At 39.0% G+C, this 20,603-nt stretch overlaps 1 protein-coding gene across 2 annotated transcripts; it reads left to right on the top strand.

Moving 5' to 3' along the window:
- Nucleotides 1–1,168: 1,168 nt before the first annotated feature.
- LOC123768115 (superoxide dismutase [Cu-Zn] 5) lies at nucleotides 1,169–15,735 on the top strand. 2 transcript variants are annotated; one of them, XM_045758446.2, is made up of 5 exons: nucleotides 1,169–1,306; nucleotides 9,695–9,851; nucleotides 11,044–11,161; nucleotides 13,293–13,495; nucleotides 14,074–15,735. In XM_045758446.2, exons 2-5 carry the CDS (start codon nucleotides 9,732–9,734, stop codon nucleotides 14,248–14,250), a joined length of 618 nt encoding a protein of 205 aa, XP_045614402.2. In that variant the 5' UTR covers nucleotides 1,169–1,306; nucleotides 9,695–9,731; the 3' UTR covers nucleotides 14,251–15,735. The 2 variants fall into 2 exon arrangements, with proteins under 2 accessions (XP_045614402.2, XP_045614401.2); XM_045758445.2 differs by having other exon boundaries at nucleotides 1,178–1,318.
- Nucleotides 15,736–20,603: the final 4,868 nt, after the last annotated feature.

Here is a 20,603-nt window from a genome sequence, read left to right as displayed (position 1 = left end):
CCTGGCATAACGATCTCTGTCATCGCAGCCTCAGAAGATTAGAATTTCTCCAAAATGAAACGAATAAAAGTGTATCATCGTTCAACTGTGAACCAACAGAGACTGGTTAGGCTATCCAAGCCAGTTCGCTATCAACAGAGCTCAGGGATTTGATATCTGCCTCAGGAAAGATATTTATAAGATTTAAAAGACAGCTTTTAACGTTTTTTTTGGCCCAGTGAAAACTTAAAATGTTCAAATTGTACAACTTAAAATTATTTGCAAAGCTTAATTTTTAATTGTAATAAAATTCATTTCCACAAGCATATGAAATCTGTCGGTGCATCGAGAACGTTCATGTAAAAATCACATAAGGAAAGCGAAAATACCATGAATTCAACTTTGGTTAGCCTGTCATTTGGTAATACATGAAGTGTTAGTGGTGGCTTATGTGGGTAAAACCAGATGAAGATTAAGATTAAGCCACGCAAAAGGTGGCACGGGCATGAATAGCCCGTAAGTGGTGGCCCTTTTGAGCCATTACCAGTATCAAGAGATGATACTGGAGATCTGTGGAGGTGCGACTGCACCCTGCGTGACGGGCGATGTCTCCCGTGGTAAAACCAGCAAACCTTCCAAATATCTAAAGAGGCATCATTTACGGGTTATTCATGCCCGTGCCACCTCTAGGAGTGGCTTAATCTTCATTAATGACTCTAAAGAGGCACATCTTTTCCCGGAGACACAGGTAAGCACATGCGCGCGCGCACACACATGCCATTTAGTGGCTGTCCTTCCCGTGCTTCCCAAGGTTACGCTTAATAATGCGTAGCTTGAAAAGGTGAATACGCACGCGTCCTCAGGTGTGGTCAAGAATATTGACCTGCCCTTTTCCTGGGGGGACACGTATGAGTTAGTCAGCCAAGTTCGCCCACCATATTCTCAGAAATAAATAACACATACATATAAAGATGACATCAGAGGATGTCGGCAGAAGCCTGAGTTAGAAATTCCAGGAATGAACCATCTTCAGAAGCAGTGGTTCTTTTAGTTATAATATATTGAGACTTATACATTATTTGAACTAGGAAGACATGAGACATAGGGGTCAATCAATGAGGTTGTATAATTATAGATTGTGGCGATATATCCTGTTGAGTAAGAAGGGGAGGGAAGGAAATAATGGTGGCTTGTGGCAGCGTGATCCGGAGGATATGAGGCCGGGGCGTGCTGCTGGACGTCAGTGTCGCCCCAACCACCTTCTGTGTCGCCGGCTGCTCCTCTTCTCGTCGCTCCTCTTCTCGTCCCCTATCATCATCTTTTCTCGGTGTGTGATCAGGTAAAACGTCAGAGGAATAGTGTATAAGGAGGGGAAAATATCTCGGCTACATTGTTATGCTCCTTAATTTTTAACGGTTCGAGGTGCTTCTGGTATCATTGTGAGAGTCGTAGTGCATTATAAAGGAATTTAAACGTGTGCTTGGAAGTGTTACATATATATATAGAAACATTGCTACACTCAAAATTGACCTGTATATGTGGAAACACCAATTCGATGTTATCCAGCTGTTAACATGCGATAAACATATAAATGGAGGTGGTATTTGTCCGAAACAATGGTGGCTATGTATTCTTTATCACATACTCTATACATAACATAGTATAATATCAAATCATAAATATTAATTATTATATACATCACCCTGTCATCTACATGGAGGCCAATTAACATGTCCTCTTACAAAGAACGTCGCATTTCGAACGTATGCGTCACCTAAGGCCAAAATTTGTCGTACTAGGAAATGGCAGCTGCTGGCGAAAGTGACGTACTGTCCCCATTTTCTGTTTTGGGTCCTCTGGTAGATTAGGATAAGGCCATTTTAGTACGACAGTTTCTTGTCGTTGGGGAACCTTAGAAGAACGGGCTGGGCCAAGACCTCTGTGCAAATTGCTCTTATATCGAAGTTATTCTTAGTGTTGAAATAGTATCATTCCAGGATAAATGAGGTGACCTTTGACAAGCAGCTGGCTTCTTGTCCTCATCGAGGCCACTAGAGAGATGGCTCCCTCTGGTAAATAAAATCCACCTTGTGGTGGTGTAGCCTCGTAAGGTTCACCTTGTGGCAGCGTGATGCATCAAATGTTCATTTGATGCATCACGCTATTGTGATTTCTGTGTGTAATGAAGTAAGGGCGAAGAGGTTGAACAGCTTATTGACAGAGCTCGGGTGCATGGGGGAATTGTGTAAAATCCTGGTTTGTGTCTCGAAGAGACTGCAGGATCCGTGGTAGGTCAAGTTGATTTCCCGGTTGCATTTCTTATACCATGTCGTAGCTGAGTCGATTAAGGCGCGTCTGGGATCCTCTCGGACGTATGTTCGAACCCTCGTCACGGCCCTTGTGGATTTGTTCATTTGATGCATCACGCTCTTGTGGTTTCTGTGTGTAACCAGGTACCTATTTTACTGTTGGGTGAACAGAGGTGTACAGTTAAGGGTTGGCGCCTAGTCAATCCTCCTCGGCCAGGATACTAACCAAGGCCACCTTGTCACGGTGTTCACTTTCACAACCCCCCCCCCCCATCATCTGCTCCCCTCTTCTGTTGCTGTTGGTTTAGAATAAGCAACTCTGAACAAAATGTAGCACGGTCTATAGTGAGCCCGTAATTCCCCTTCTATATTCCTCCCTCTTGTCTCCTCACCTTCCATGTTCACTAATAGAATGTTCACACACATGCATACATTAATATACATTTTGTATGATTAATATAGACCTCATGGTGAATAACCTTTACATGCAGGCTAATTATACTTATTTATTGCCCTGCAGTTAATGTTATTTATTATGCACTTCATGAACGTCTTTAATAATGTTCATTACGTAATAAGAGAACAGGCCTGAAATATGATAAAATACTGCCGTCTAATGTGAACATTTTTGTTTACCTCAAGAAGTAAATAATTAGAAAGGTTTACTTCATAGCTATAGAGCCTAACGTCCATCATAATAAATATATTTACCTCATTTTGAAAAAGTCTTATTCTGAAAACTTGAGCAGAAATAGGTATAGAAGCGTTCCTCTTCTTTCAAACATTCATTTAAATAACTCGTTACCATCGTTTTTTTTGTATTTGTTTCTTGTACATAATAACGTTTTAAGCTGATGATATGTGGTTAATAGTAAAGCTATCAAACTCTAGTTGAGTTTGTGTCTGAAACGTTGAGTGAAGGAGGTCGCCTTCGACATCCTCAGGATATCCGCCACATCTGAACAAAGATATGTGTTGAAAGACTGGATTTTTGTTGTTGTAATTGTACGCAACTGATGTCTCGGATAAAACTAATATTTTAATCCTAATGAAACTGACTTTCTTGCATAATGAATTTTACCAGCTTTTATTGAGTCATTCTCCCGTGGTCGTCTTTCCAATGCTAAAACTAGGAATATCAAATTTGATAAGTTGGTAAAAATAGTCACAATCTCGTGCGTGGCGACACCAGATTGGGCATTGGTCGTGGCTTGGAATACCCACTTGAACGTGCCGTCCTGTTAGGGCTCTTATACAATTCATTTGTTTCCCACTGTTAGGAAGAGAAAGCCTGAAAATCGAAATTTCCCAAGGTCAGCGACGGACCTTCCCTAGGATGTAACCAAAAATTAGTAGTTATGAAGGTAGAAATAGCCTAAGCTACTCTATCCTTTTGAGATGTACTCCCTTTTCTCAATAAACTTACTTGAATTTGAACAGCAGTTGACTAAAGCCCGTTAGGTCGACCCCGTTAGGTAAACAGCGGTATCAGGTGTAAGGAAACACACTCCCAAAGTCACGCCCTCGAACATCAATCCCGAAATCAGTTGATTCCGCTAGCAAAATCAGTTGCTAGCTGACTGCGCCAGCCCCAGTATAAAGATATGACCTAACCTTCTTGGCTATTGTCTATTTTATCTAGAAAAATACAGCTCTATTTTCTTAACCTACTTGCAACATATTGTTTAAGCCACATACAATGCACTTCATTAACTCAACGGTTCAAACCAACCTAAGCTAACCTCACCGTAAGTCATCGTACACATGCCACATATGCTTGCTTTGTTTGCAAACACTTACCTGTTGCCTGTGGGTCGATATTGGTGTGTGGGTTGGCTGTCGTACTATCCAGTTTGTGCTGGTAAATTGTTTAGTTTTCTCTCTCAAATCTCTTACCTTTATATTCCTTGGTAATATACATTCAAACAATATGTGTGTTCGTGTGTACTTACCTACCTTGTGTAGCTTCCGGGGATCAACAACCTCACGGCCCGGTCTCCGACCAGGCCTCCCGGTTGGTCGTCTGGTGTATGTGTTCTATGTATAAACTCTATGACCCTTGAGGGGGTCATAGAGTTTACAATCGTACCTTGGCTTGGAGACCATTCAAGCTTTACACGCACAGTTTAACTGACCGCTTAACTGACAATGTCTCTTCAACGCAGGCTGAACTCCAAGGAGTATTAGCAGGATTACAGGAAGTAGTCAAATGTGGTAAAAATGCTTGCTTCTTTATTGACAGCAGAGGAGCGTTAGAGTCTTTAAATAGCAGACGCCCAGTATACCAGAATATTGTGATAGAGTGTAGAGAGAATGTTAAGAGACTTGAAAAAACTGGGTATAAAGTAAGATTCATGTGGATCCCTTCACATGTGGGAATACTGTTGAATGAGGTAGTTGATGACATAGCGAAGAGAGCCACTGAAAAAACTCTTGTTGATGTTGTATGTCAGTTAACCTTGAAACAAATAAAAACTAGACTCAAGGTGATTCAGGAGGGTGAAGAAATGATAAAGAGAATGGCAATGGTGGACAGTAGTAACACACTTAAGAATTATTCAATAATAAATACAAATTCGTCCTTCACTTATGGTAAAGGAAAGTCTACTTGGAAGGATTCAATTTACATGAGATTACGATTAGGATATAAATATATCTGGCAATACGGTGTTGATGTCAGTGAAAAAGATAAGGAGTGTAAATTATGTAGTATGCCGTACGCCCACACCTTAGAACATTATGTATTAGAGTGTCACCTTATTGAAAAATATAGAAATAAGGAAATAAATAGTGTACCACATCAAATTGTTTGGATGTGTGATAATGGTATAATAGACAGTATACTTAGGAGCTACAAGAATTTTGCCCCAAGAATGTAACAATTATATGCTGTACTTGCTGTATGCAATGTTAAATGGGATTCTTGTACTGTTATATGTCTATTTGTACTCACTGAATTTGTGCGCCCCTTGAGGGACTTGAAGTAGAGGGGGGTAGAAATAGCCTAAGCTACTCTATCCCTTTGAGATGTATTTATTGCTTATCTCAATAAACATACTTGAACTTGAACTTGAACACGCACAGTGCGACCCCTAGCGTGAAATAACTGTGGCCAAAAATACGCCAGAGTGTCGGCGGGTGCTGGGTGCATGTGGGTCTTAGGATCAATTACATTTCTTTATTATGTACCCCATACCCATCCTGTGAGCGGGATGCGACAAGCTAAGCAAGTAATTACCTAAGTGTAGTTATAGGATGAGAGCTACGCTCGTGGTGTCCCGTCTTCCCAATATTCTTTGTCATATAACGCTTTGAAACTACTGACGGTCTTGCCCTCCACCACCTTCTCATTTAACTTGTTCCAACCGTCTGCCACTCTGTTTGCGAAAGTGAATTTTCTTATATTTCTTCGGCATCTGTGTTTAGCTAGTTTAAATCTATGACAACCTTTTGAAGCTAGTTACACAATTGTTAATGTTACATATACATGTACATATATATACATCCATGTACACAAATACATATACATATCATTAATCTTTTTATATCACAAGTGATTCAACAAGAGGCTCACAAGTGTCTCTATACAAGGCACTTTACATCTATGGTGAGTCACACAGTTACCAGTCTTGCTCCGCACCCACCCATTTGGGTGGCCGCTTTACAGTTATGTACATGCATTACCTACAGTAAGCAAATTTTGAATACTTCGCTAAGATTCCTGGCAGTACATCATTATGAATGAAGTACTTAAACATTTCTTGAACTCCATTGATGGTGTTATCTCTGAATTCCGCGATTTTTTCACATTCCATTATATATTGACGCAAAGTATGCGAATTGTCCTGCTGACAGAGTTTACATTTAGTTAAATCTACATCAGCTGATGTTGCAAATTCCCAGAGGTACTTATAGCCGAGCCTAAACCTAGCAGCCCCGCTCCTGTGCCAGGTAAGTCCGCTACGGTCTCACCATAGCCCGTGCTACTTGGAACTTTTTGTTCCCAGTAGCTGAATCTAAAACAATCCCAACAGCCTTGCAGTGGTAACATATAGAAGTCTGCTAACCTTATTGGATGACCCATAGACGTGTGGTCCTTCCTGCTCTTAGGCCTTTAGACAATCACTGGCTTTGCTATAGTCCCAAACTGCCATGGGGTATGGTACCCTCTCTCAGTCCTCAAGCGTACCGGGTTTGACTCCTAGAGGGGTCATAGAAATTACAGTTGTACAATGGCTTAGGGATCATTCAAATGCTTACAAATGTGTATTACTGTACGTATTTTTTCGATAGAGTTGGGTGGTTACATAAAGATATGGTTCGATAGAGTTGAGTGGTTTTCTAACATATATACTTTACTAGTTACCAGTTCAAATTCAAGAAAAATCCAATGGATTAAACATTGCGTATCACAAACTTACACATGTTGAGCAAACCGCACACCAGAAGATGAAGAGACGACGACGTTTCGGTCCATCCTGGACACATTATCAAGTCGATTGTGATAATTAAGTCGATCACACAATCGACTTGTAATGGTCCAGGACGGACCGAAACGTCGCCGTCTCTTCATCTTTTGGTGTGCGGTTTAGTCATCATATCTTTAACTACGTCATTGTGAGTCATAATCTGCATAAATCTACATACATCTAATTTCAAAACGTCATATGACAAAGAGTACTGGAAAGACGGGACACCACGAGCGTAGATCTCATCCTGTGACTACACTTAATTTTAAGTAATTACATTATTCAAGAACCTCTTGCTTCTCGGGAGCCGGACAGGACATTAATTTTTTTTGCTAACGCATATTTGTATCAACCATCAAAATGTTCATTGAAAAGTCTAATTCATATTAAATTTCCCCGTATATAAACTATTAGGCACGTAACATAAAATTTCCTACTTTTATATATATATATATATATATATATATATATATATATATATATATATATATATATATATATATATATATATATATATATATATATATATATATATATACTGAATTATTTGGAAGCAACCCTCTGCATGCTTGCAAAGTTTGGCTTTGCATGATGTGCAAGTGTAACGGCTGAGAAGTTGAGAACTAATAAAGAGACAAGAGAGAGAAAGCAATATACATACATATATAACCTACTATTGCAGTCACTTGTAATTCTAGAGTCAGAATGTGAAATTGTCGTTCATTATGTATTTATCACGAGAGCGACGCAGCTAAAGGTCATGTTGTTATCGCAAGACAAAGTTCACGTGTCCCTCGCTGACATCTTAATTACGGGTTGTTAAGATCTAAAGTTAATTTAATTAAGAACTAAATACGGGTTGAGGGCTGAGGGTGATAATATGTTGGTACGAAATGGGAGGTTTATTGATGTGGATGTGATAGTGATATAAACCACTCTTGAGTAATATATATTAATCTTTCACAGTGTTTAATTTTGATGTGTTTTATGAAGTAAAAATAAAGTGGTCGCAAAGTGGTGTTTGACAATGCAAGTCAAGAGTCTTTTCAGGTGCATGAGTAATTTAAAACAGGATATTATTTTTGAGGCTTTTTGGATATCCTGCTCCATTTGGTTAGCTAGCAAAATTGCAATATATTATGATTCACAGTCAAATTACATCATGCTGTAATTACATCGATAATAACATGTCGTTGAAAGATAACTTTCCATGTAACGGACGCTAATAGTATACCTGAACACATGAGATGGAAAGTGACGAGGTACGATGATGTCTAGCACAACCTGGTGACTCTCCTCAACATTCTTACCAGCTCTCAGTAATTAAGAGGTTAATCAACCCAAAATGGAGAGTTGTGTAGTTTTAGATTGTGTTATCACCACTCAATTTTTATTTACTCTCGTGGATGTAGTAAATGGGCAGAACGATAAGCTACGATAAACTTGTAGGGTGTTGCTCTACCTTGAGGTTACCTTGAGGTCTAGGCAAGTAAGTACAAATAGAGCGGGTAGAAATAGCCTAAGCTACTTTATCCCTTTGAGATGTATTTTTTCTTGTCTCAATAAACATACTTGAACTCGAAGTACAAGTACTTGCCGTGTCCTAAACGATAGTCAAAACAAATCAATTGTACACATCCAAAACCTACTAACAGAAGTCTCTGTTAGTTTTTTAAGTATCAACTTTATAATATATAGAGGCATTGTACATCCTAGGGAGAGAACCCACTGTTCAACATATCTATCAGTATCTACGAAATTTACTACCCAATATGACCGTGAGGCATCTTTCAGTGAATTTTTTTTTAAGTAACTACTATTTAAAAAAAATCAGGCCATAGAATATCTAGCAATAAAGTACTATTAGTTTAAGAGTTTTCCACATAAATATTATATTTAAATATTTACAACTAAGGAAAATATTTAAACTAAGGAGAAATACGGTAAGCCTAGCGCAATACGGTAGGCCTAGCGCAAAACGCAATGACCGAAATGTTCAAACATATTTTGTCGAGATTTACGGAAGTTTAAAACATTTGTTGACAGGACTGTGCATTGTTCGGTGGGAAGGGGGTCGGCCCGGAGGGGGGAAGGGAGAGAGAGAAAGCAAGAGAGTCTTGAGTCTTCGCGTCAACGCGGAGGTTGACGGAGGGAAGGGGAGAGGGAGGAGATGATGGGGTGGGGGTGGGGGGAGAAAGCAGGGAAAGCTTTCAACGTGCTAATAAGAGTCGGAAGTCATCTGCTCCTGTACTTACCACTGTAAAAGAGAGAGAGGGAGAGAAAGCGACGGAAGTACTGATCGGAACGTGGAGAGAGAGAGAATGCCACGACCGCGAAAGCTTCACTGGTGATCAAATACCTTAAGTGAAAGTCAAGCACGACCTACATTTATATTACTAACCTCTTAAGTGTACTTTCGCTTCTATTGCGTATTTTCTTTCATAGTTCTGTATATCCGACAAAATAGATAAGAGAACTAATTTTTGTGCATTTATCAAGGAGGAAAGCAGTGTAATTAGGATTATCATTTTTGTGAGTCAGATCTATCAGTCACTATCAACTCACTGTGTGACTAACCTTCATGATAATTACAGTAAGAGTAAACTAACCAAAACTGTGAATGGACTTGATGTATATATTTAACAAACTCTGCAATTAAACGAGTGCTGAGGTTCAGTTCCTGAGCCCATTCAGTGCCTCTGTAACCTTTGTCACTACCGCTCACATGATGAGTATGAGCTCCATAATAAATTAATTAAAGTTGTGTGGAAAAAAATAACACTCAATGTCTCACTGTTGATATTCACACACAATCGTCCAGAGTATTGAAAGGTAGAAATAGCCTAAGCTACTATAACCTTTTTGAAACTATCTTATTAGCTCAGTAAACTTACTTGAACTTGAACCCAGAGTCACTTACCCAACCCTTGTCCTCAGAACCTCATAGGAGCAGCAAGAAGCAGCAGCAGCAGCTATGGGCAAGTGTGTGGCATATGTTGCAGCAGCAGTGGTGTGCATCGGCATAGGGGCGTTGGTGGCTGGTTTGGCCGTGTGGTACACCCACCCACAGATGCTCGAGGACTCCCCTAACGAGGTGTGTATATCTAGGTTCACATCCCTGTGTACCTGTTGATCCTCATTCTGTTTCTGATTCGCTATACAGTATACTTAAACTACTCTTTCACTACACCTTGTGCTTATTGGTTCACTAAAACCAGAATTTACTGGTCCACTACACCCACTGACGTCATATTAATCACTGCTTTATAGGAGATTTGTCAGTTACAGCCCCGCTCCTGCGCTAGGTAAGTACACTACGGGCTCACCATAGCCCGTGCTACTTGGAACGTTTTGTTCCCAGTAGCTGAATCTAAAACAACAACAACAGGATATTCGTGAGCCAGTCGTGACACTCCTGCTGGCTGGTGAGGTGTGTTTTTCTTCAGCCCATCCTCTGTTGTTGTTGTTATAGATTCAGCAACTCGGAACAAGTTCCAAGTAGCACGGGCTATGGTGAGCCCGTAGCTTACCTGGCACAAGAGCGGGGCTGTCTCTGGTGTCCCATCCTCCTGTTGTGGTAGTACTTACAGTAACGACGAGGACCATAGTATATATACCGACGTACAACGAAAGTGGAAAATAGAAATCTGAGCTATTGAGTTGAACAAACCGGAAAACTATATTTTACTTGTGTTGCTTTGACAAACTAACCTAACCTTTCTAGACCTAATACACGATATCTGAGGCCTGATATAGTACATATGTGTGCTATACTAGGCCTAGGAATATTTAAGTTTGTTTTTTAGCTTCATTTATTTTAAAATAATTCCTTACTAGTCAGTATACTACTATCTAAAAGCCAAGTATGTACTAATTCGTGACTATTGACGACCGTCACAATAGGGACTACCAACAGGAGGACGGGTTTTCTTCTCTCTCGCCTTCACCTTTCACTCAGAGTAAGGAGATGAAAGGGTATAAGAAATGGGGACATCAATTAAATTTTAAATATATCAACACAAAATAGAACTGGAAACAGTGGGAGAAGCTTAGGTTCAGGAAAGACATGGGTGAATGCTGGATTGGAAACAGGGTTGTTGATTTGGAGGAACAGATACCTGGTAACATAATAGATGGGATCGATGGATTTTTTTTGAGGTGTATGTTTTACAAATACATGATTGAGTTTGCTTGATAGGAACTGCCGCGTATAGGCCTTCTGCAGTTTCCTGTAAATGTATATTCCTGGAGTGTGTTACGCTTCTCACCTGTGTGTATCCCAACAGAGCCGGACGGCGATGTGTGTATTGTCTGGGACGACCAAGGGCACGGAAGTGAGCGGCACTCTAACTCTGAAGCAGAACGGTCCCAAGGTCTTCACCCACATCACAGGGAACGTCTCCGGTAGGTGGCCCATCAACCCCGAACTGCCGGCCCTTTTTCTCGCGGTGGGAGGAGAAGAGAACTATATAGAGAAAGTGCCAAGCCATTACGACTATATAGCACTGGGAAGGGATCAGGATAAGGATTTGGGATGGGACGGAGGGGTGGGGGGAATGGTGGCAAACCACTTGTGGACGGTCGGGGATTGAACGCCGACCTGCAGGAAGCGAGACCGTCGCTCTACCGTCTAGCTCAAGTGGTTGGGGAGAGGTTGCAGCATTCTTTGTTATTGTTCCAACATTGTATCTGATATCTTCTGAACGTTAAATTATATTTAACGAAGGAAAAGGTGCGTTGCGTGACCTATACTTTGATAATTACGAAGATAAACCAAAAACAAACTGAATCCAAAACTTACATTATATAAAGTGAAATCAAATTAATCATTCATCTTGATATCAAAAGGTACGTAACTAGACTAAATATTAATTTAGTCCAAGCTCAGTAAGTTTGTTTGAAGGTATACAGCAGTAACTATATACAGCTCACCTCTACTCTTAGTAACACTTAATTCAGTTTAATTCCCGTTGTCTGGGACAGGAAGCCTGTACTTAAGCCTATCGATGCACCCGTAGGTCGAACTAGTGACCTTCTCCAGAATGCAACTCACAACAGTTGTCTATCTCCCACGTTCCTGTTTACTGCTAGGTGAACAGAGTCATCAGTTGATAGGAAATGTGTCCATTCATCTCTGTCCCGCCCAAGGATCAAACCCGGGATCCTCGTACACACGTCAGGAAGGGCCTGACTCCTTCCACTATGTTCAGCTTAGCATATAAAAAGGAAATTAATTTATAATATCAATGGAGGAATATAGTGAGTTTCGGAGTGTTGAGAGGACATGTGGTTACCCTGGCGAGAAGATAGGCTCATCAGTGCAATGTTGACTTTTTCATGGCAGTTTATATTCCTTTTGATGGCTTCCATATATTCATTAGCAGTTCCGTTGTTGACAAGGATTTACCACTCTGCTGAGTTACCCGTCTACCGTTTTATAACTGATGCTGTGGAAAAGTGCATAGTTAACATAGGCATCAACAGCACATTGCTTGTAGTGGTCAGGGCAGTCAGTGCTAGCATAAAGGAAAATTCCCATATTTCCTTAATTTAGACCGAAGTGCAGAAGCTGCAGTCCTTATTAACTCTGTTGCATCTAAGGAAGATGCACTTCATTCTCCATCTCATAGGCAAATCTAAGCACGGCAATTTACTTGAAAACTTCCTTAAGCAATACCAAGAGTTCCCTGCCAGGTCCCTGTAAGAAGATATCATCAGTTTACCTGGTGTATAGTTCAAGTCTATGGTCCATGTCAACTAGGGCTTTCTCTTCAATGATACTATAATATAAATTTACAAATAGGACACCTAGGCAGGAAGGAACTCGTGGTGACACCATCTACTTGTTTATATTTGAAATCATCAGGGCTCTTATGGTGCACACTTCAAGCAATTGTCTTAATATACATTCTGGGATGTCAAGAGAAATGGAAATTGGATCTGGGTAAACTTTGTCCATGATCATCCACGGACACGTTGGTCAGCAGACTCAACATCCAGCGGACTTTATACCAAGTGCCTGTGAACCTTGCAATAAGGCAACAACGGTCCTTGCAGCCTTAAGACTGAATGTACATGGCACGTATAGAGACAGAGTACGATATGTATTCTCCCACCACCTGAAGGTACTTGCAGAGGTGCTCCAATGTCCCAGGCTAGCTGGAGGGACTGGTAGGTCGTATCCGGGAGAGTAGGAGCCAACTGAAAGAGATTTACAACAGAAGACTCTAATGGACAAATCCACGAGGGTTCGAGCGTCTGGGATGCTCTCGGACGTAGGTTCGAACCCTCGTCACGGCCCTTGAGGATTTGTTCATTTGATGCATCACGCTATTGTGATTTCTGTGTGTAGAAGACTCTAATGTACACAGTTTTATAAATAACCCTGTAACTACTCGTATGCATATGTTATTAATATATGTAGTATTATAGAATCTCTAGATACCAAGTGCTTAGAAATAGATTTTGCTTATCATACAGGGCAGATATTCAGCGAAGAAACATATCCACAGTATAACTGTTAATCCCCTAACAGGTTTGTCTGTTGGCCTCCACGGATTCCACGTACACGAGTTCGGTGTGAATGGAGCCAACGAAGCATGTGTGGATGCTAAGGGCCACTACAACCCAGATGGCTACAACCACTCCGCCCCTAATGCCACTCAGCGCCATGTAGGCGACCTGGGTAACATTGAGAGCTTTCCCAACGGAACAGCTCTTGGCACTGCCATTATTGATGTAAGTATTCGAGTTGTGATTGATTGGTAATCAATTTATCTGTAGTCGAATTAATACATTACTCATTGAATCTTAAGTTAGCTTAACTTCTAACAGGGGAAAGCTTTGCTGGACTCACCAAGGTTTATTCTTAGGAGGAGCAACATTCTTATGTGTCTCGTATCCTCAGACTAGAAGAAGGAGTCTTAAAGAACCACCTTGGACAGGGGTTCAGCTCATAGTCTTCATGATAATTGACATTCGTTAACACTATTGCATTCTCAGTTTTATTTACAATATGCTCTGTTCTTCGTGATTAGTTAAGTTATTTCTGCATGATTTATTTCAGTTGAATTTTCCCTGATTGTGAATCTATTTGTGAACACTTAAATTATTCAAATTATTTAGTACAGTATAAACATTTTTGTTAGCAATGGCTTCTATTTAACTTTATTATAAATATTTGTGCACTTTCATTTGTTTTACTGTTAACTGAGTCTACAAACTGTGTCAACACTTAATATTAAAGTTTTATTATTTGGATATACTCTATATGGTAGCATTGGTAGTAGCGTTAATGTTACTCTTCCCTATACCAGATCAAGGACAGTATTAGCATGTTTGGGATGCGGTCCGTTGTGGGACGGTCCATTGTGATCCACGAGAATAGGGACGATCTTGGTCTAGGCAACAAACCAGACTCCCTCACCACTGGCAATGCCGGCAGTAGGCTGGCCTGCTGTAACATCTACATCGTCCCGAACCCTACCAACTAGACAACAGCAGATTCTTGACTTGTGCAAAAAATCTACATCGTCTAACAACTCTGCCAACTAGAAAACAGCATATTCTTCACTTGTGCAAAATCTACATCGTCCAGAACCCTGCCAACTAGAAAACAGCATATTCTTTACTCGTGAAAAAATCTACATCATCTACAACTCTGCCAACTAGACGAAGACAGTAGATTCACCCTGGGGTAATTACTCTTGAAAGATGTACAATCATCGATGGATTTTGGTAGATCTCAGACTCTATATGATGATGCAACCCATCCTCCTGTTTAGATAGTACCCATTGTTACGGTCGTCAATAGTCACGAATTTGTACGTACTGGTTCTTAGCTTTTAGATAGTAGTATACTGAGTAGTAACGAATTCTTTGAAAATAAATGAAGCTAAAACTTAAAATAAATGAAACAAACTTAAATATTCCTAGGCCTAATATAGCACACATATGTACTATATTAGGCCTCAGATATCGTGTATTAGGCCTAGGAAGGTTAAGTTAGGTTAGTTTAGTTTGTCAAAGCAACACAAGTAAAGAATAGCTTCCAGTTTGTCCAACTCAATAATTCAGATTTCTATTTTCTAATTTCGTGTTGAACGTCGGTATATATACTATGGTCCTCATCGTTACTATAAGTACTAACAAAACAAGAGGATGGGCTGGATGATGATGATGATGATGGTAACACAAATTTGATGACTTCCTAAAGGTCGTGCTTCATAAGTAACACATTTTGAAGATAGTAGTTAAGTGATTCATCATTGGGTTGTTTACAATTTTAATCAGACGAAGAGCCATGCATTGGAAAGTTTCAGTGAGTAAACTTTTCTAAGTGGAAGTAAACACAGTTTACAAAAACATGGCCAAAATCCATCTTGGAACAAGAACAGAATAATCCCCAAAACCCAGCAACTATGTTCATTATGCCTCCCAAAATAAATGAACTGAATGGCTCTCAACAGCGAGCCAAAAAGAGTCGCTATATAAAATTGCCAAGTTTTTGAGTGAGGAGAGTCAGTTAAAGTTCCTAAGCTCCTACATATAAGTAGACTGGCACAGTTGAGCATGCATGGGGGGGAGAGGGATGAGATTTTTCTGTCATATCTAACATACATAAAATAAAACTACACACTGTAATCACTGGGATATATTTATGATGCAGTTGATATTAAACTAAATTTATGAAATTGAAAATTCAAGAGTTTGCTCTCTAAGATGACAGCATTTTTAGGATGTATGGACTTCAAATAATATGACATACTGTCTCACATTTTCTCACACTTTTTAAAGTAAGAAATTTGCAAATAATGGATGAATGGTAATGAACGTTTGATTCAAATATCTGTCATTATTTCGTATTTTCATTGAAATATTTCACCCACACTCAAAACTTCACATTTATTGAATGTTAATGAAATCTTTAAAATAACTTGTTTTTATCTTTATGTTTATGAAAGTATAGTATACATATATACTTATGAATTTCAATAGTAGGTTGATATATATTTTCATACAAGAGGTATTTCAAGTCTAATACTCCCAAGTCTATTGCTTCGATCCACTTGTCTACCCTGAGGACATGCCAGAATCAGTATCTCGTAAGTGTATTTTCCGCACTTAACAAAAAATGATGAGATACAGATAAGTGATCAACATTCCATGGATTATACAAAGTTGTTTAAGGTGTTGACATTTTAAGAGATACTCTTTATATATATATATATATATATATATATATATATATATATATATATATATATATATATATATATATATATATATATATATATATATATATGTATATATATATATATATATATATATATATATATATATATATGTATATGTATATATATATATATATATATATATATATATATATATATATATATATATATATATATATATATATTATCACAGTTAAATAAGTGTTCACTATTACTTTCTATTTCATTGGTACTTTATGTGTTTTATTAATTAATATACCTCAGACAGAATATTTTAAAAATACACACATATATATAAAGACATATATCTTTGCTAATATAATTAGTAGTTAAATATGACTGACTAGTGATTGTATTCTAATGTAATATGATTTGAAAACGCACACACGCAGATGACACAATAATAGCATGAACCAAGTGCACACATGTATATATATATATATATATATATATATATATATATATATATATATATATATATATATATATATATATATATATATATATATATATATATATGACAATGTCAGACCACGGAGGAAAATGAAACAGGAATTTCCTTAAGTACTTTCGTATATTAAATACATCTTCAGAAGGAATCCTTCCTTCTGAAGGATACATGGTTGTAATTTTTAGGGAATGAAATGAATCCTTGATTCCTTCTGAAGATGTATTTAATATACGAAAGTACTTAAGGAAATTCCTGTTTCATTTTCCTCCGTGGTCTGACATTGTTACATTCTTAATCACGTGTTTATTTTCGTGATATACACACACACACACACACACACACATATATATATATATATATATATATATATATATATATATATATATATATATATATATATATATATATATATATATATATATATATATATACACACACACACAAGCAACTACATGCATACACACAGCATTAAGAAGACTGAACCGAGTACATATGTACACATGCTTACATGTACAAACATCTATATGCATGCACACACACTAGGAAACACAGGACCTGACAAGCTCAGCTCTCATGCTGTAACTACACTTTATTAGTTCAATAACAGTATGATACATGGTTGTAATTTTTAGGGAATGAAATGAGTCCTAAGGTTGTTACATGGGACCAATACAAAGGCACAGTTTCAAAAGTAGATATGAGAGAGTCAAAGGGTTCCTCAATTTGTACACGAACCAATGAATTGGTTGTTTGAGGTGGGACCTAAAAGATGAAGCTCTTCCCCTACAAACAGGTAGTCAAGTTGCAACATACAAACGATATGTTATATAAAAGATTCATCTAATGTCACCATCTCAGAGAGTGCTTAGCCATATATATGGAATGCGAATCTAGTCTATTAGCCTTCAGTAACAAAGTTTGGGTAGAGTATGAGAATATCTTATATTATCAGTGAGTGAATGAAATAGTTACAGAGCTGCAGGTACAGTATCTCACTTGGTAACTTGCCATTCACTAATATAATGTTGAAGAATTTTTCTCGCTCATATTCAGAGTTTGCAAATGAGGTCCTCCCTATTTAGAGATTCGTTACCTGCAATTTCCTTTTATAAGTGTGTGTGTATGTATGTATAATACATATACGCGTTTTGTGTAGATATTTTTGTCTACATACAGTACTATATTTCCTTGTAAATAAACTATTTCGGTTCATATCATATCACACTAATTAATTTATGTATTATAATATAGATAAGGGCCTTACTTGTAAGTTCACTTGTTTGTTTATTAAATGTCACCTGAATTATGTGGAATAATTAGTAGGTTCAGTCTTAAAGAACTATCTGCCACGAGAGGTCCTTCTTGGGCTCACTGCGCCCATACTCACAGTTTCACTTGTATTTATTTTGATATCTTGTGCAAGAAAGCCATTTGTGATATACTGCGACTTAATATATATAATAAAGGTGAAAAAATTGCTATGTATTTTTTTCTAAACCGATCCCAACCCATCAATTAAGCCATGTAATGCTCGTCAATGTTTCAGTTGTCATCTGACCTGTCAATGTTCGCGCATGTCTGACTGTGGAAAACACAGGCTGCTGCTGGAATTTCTACCATTGATTTTTTTTTGGGGGGAGGGGAGGGAGTAAAGAGGAAGGAGAGGCATAGGTGAAGGGAAGTATAGAAGTGGGAAATACAGTGAGAGGTATGAAAGCAGGTGGGCTGTCCGCCTTGCTGACACGATGTGTGGGTGTTGGCAGCTAAGCTAAGCTTGCTCCCTCTTGTCAGGGAGCTGTGAGTGTGTGAGAGGTTCTTCACATGTGTTTCACCATTTTACCATTGATAATTCAATATCTGATGTAGGAGCCGCTTGTATACAGACCACAGGTCCTGGGAATCCACCCCCTACCACCACTTACCTGAGTGGCTCAACTAGAGGAAAGGCGTACCCAGGCAGTCCTTCATACCTTGGGGTTGCTGAACCTAGGAAGTCTACACAATCCTCAAGGTCTAAAAAAGTCTCTGCTCCCGTTATATTTTCCAGTCTTCCTTCATCGCAAGATACAACGACCAAGGGGTGGAATGGTCTCTTCCTTTGGCAAGACACTTTTTCTTCCACACGAGTCGGTACAGGAACAGACGCTGAATGACTCCTGTTAGCAGGCTGATAGTTGGTTCTCCCATTCCATAGCAAATGGTAAGTCTTCGCGCCGCAGGAGGTCCTCCTTCACCACGTGGCTTTATGGTGCTTGTAATACAGCGTAGAAACATTGCGGCTCTATGAAATGTACATGAATTGTATCATGACTTGGAACTGGTTTCGAGAATCAATATCCCAGGCTCCAGTCTCTGACCTCCTAGTGGACGGTCTTGTCAACCAGCACAGATGAGGAAGGATGCCCATATTAGTCTCTTCACATTCCTAAGGGTATATTGTGAAGATACGCGTTTCCTAGGTCTGTCTATTGATAAGCTGACATGAATCGTCACCCCAGGACTACGTGCATGCATTCCTTAGGTATTCTGGGTACATTCGACAATACCACATTTGGTGGAGGGAAGGTGGGGCAGCAGACAGCCATGCTCCTTTTTTTCCAGCTGCACAGTGTCTTGGTGTTGTTTGTGGAGGAGTTTGGGTAAGAACCATACTGCTGCCACTTGTTGCTGGTGTTTTCCGGATTTCGCCATACTCGGTAGCCTCTTGTTGGATAATGCACGATATGTTGGCATCGTATTCAAAACATCACTGGAATCTCTGTTTTACCTGTGATCTGAATTAAACCTTAATTTTTTTCGATAGCCTTCACCCATGAGATTTCTCTTAGACGGAGATTATGTACTTCAGATTGCTCTCTGGTATTGCAGAGAGTAACACTAAAATTACGTTGTACATATATTTGAAACATTCTTCCCTGATTTTGGAGTCTGTTCCTAGACATGTTGACAGGTCAAACCCCCAATGCTGGCATCAGATTTGTGGCCGTCGTTCCTGATCGGAGCCACTGTTGGTAGGCTACTTGTCACTATGTTCGTTTTTACGTCGAGTTCTCTGCTTCCCTGCCAGATATTAGAATAGCCTCCTCTGTGCGCTGGCAGTGGTTGTTGAGAGGCCACTGTCGCCACAACATCTTATGGGGTGCATAATAAAGAAAGAAATTGAATTGAATTGACATCTTAAGGAAGATTCCGAAGGCGGGCCATCCTTGGTCTTATCCATATATTACGCAAATGGTCGCTTGTACTCAAAATTTGGCCGTGCTGTTCCGCCGGCTCACAACCGAGAGGTCCCGAGTTTGACTCCTGCAACAGGACACAGACGTTCGACACGTTTCCTTTCACCTGATGCCTCTGTTCACCTAGCGGTAACTAGGTACCCGGGAGTTGTCAGACGCTGCTCTCCTTCAACGGAATCAGTTGTATTTGTTTTTAAGTATGCTTAATATTTCAGTGTTCTACCTTTGCTTATTACCTCATTTATTTCCTATCTTGTTTTAAATATGCGTATTTGTGTTTTATTTTACCATATTAATATTACGGCACCATTAATAAGCTCACCGTTACTATACCAGATACATTATTTAACAATCATTAATACGTTTATCACTGGATATGCGTTAGTATATATATATGGTCTAGTTTTAGAAGTATGAGTTATTTCACACCTGAGAGCATACAAGACTGGTGTCAGTGATGGGGCATCAACATCCTCCTAAAATGACAGTACTTAAAATCACCATTTGGTCGTACGTACAAAATTGGATTGTGCAGCCAACAATATGTTTACGTTCTGCCGTATTACCTTTGTACACGGCACGAAAAACGCAGAAAAAACTAAAATATTCCTAGGCCTAGTACAGTACAACAAATAATTGCTAAAGCTACTATAGCCTCATTGGAGGATGAAACACTATATGATAATATAAAATAATATTAATTTATATTTGAGAAAGGTTCTGTTTTGAATGAACAGCATGTTAAAATTGATGAATGCGTCATTGTGGTCGACCGCTGGATAGAATGGACTTGAGTCGAGGACGAGTTGAATATTTGAGGGCGAATCGAAACGTCATCGTTTCTTCATTTTCTGATGTGTAGTTTGGTCAACAGAACTTAAACTATGCCTATAAATGTTCACAAAATTCTAATATATAATAATATG

The sequence above is a fragment of the Procambarus clarkii genome, chromosome 59 (genome assembly GCF_040958095.1).
Source record: "Procambarus clarkii isolate CNS0578487 chromosome 59, FALCON_Pclarkii_2.0, whole genome shotgun sequence".
Lineage (NCBI taxonomy): Eukaryota > Metazoa > Arthropoda > Malacostraca > Decapoda > Cambaridae > Procambarus > Procambarus clarkii.
This window is presented reverse-complemented; position numbering and strand designations above follow the sequence as displayed.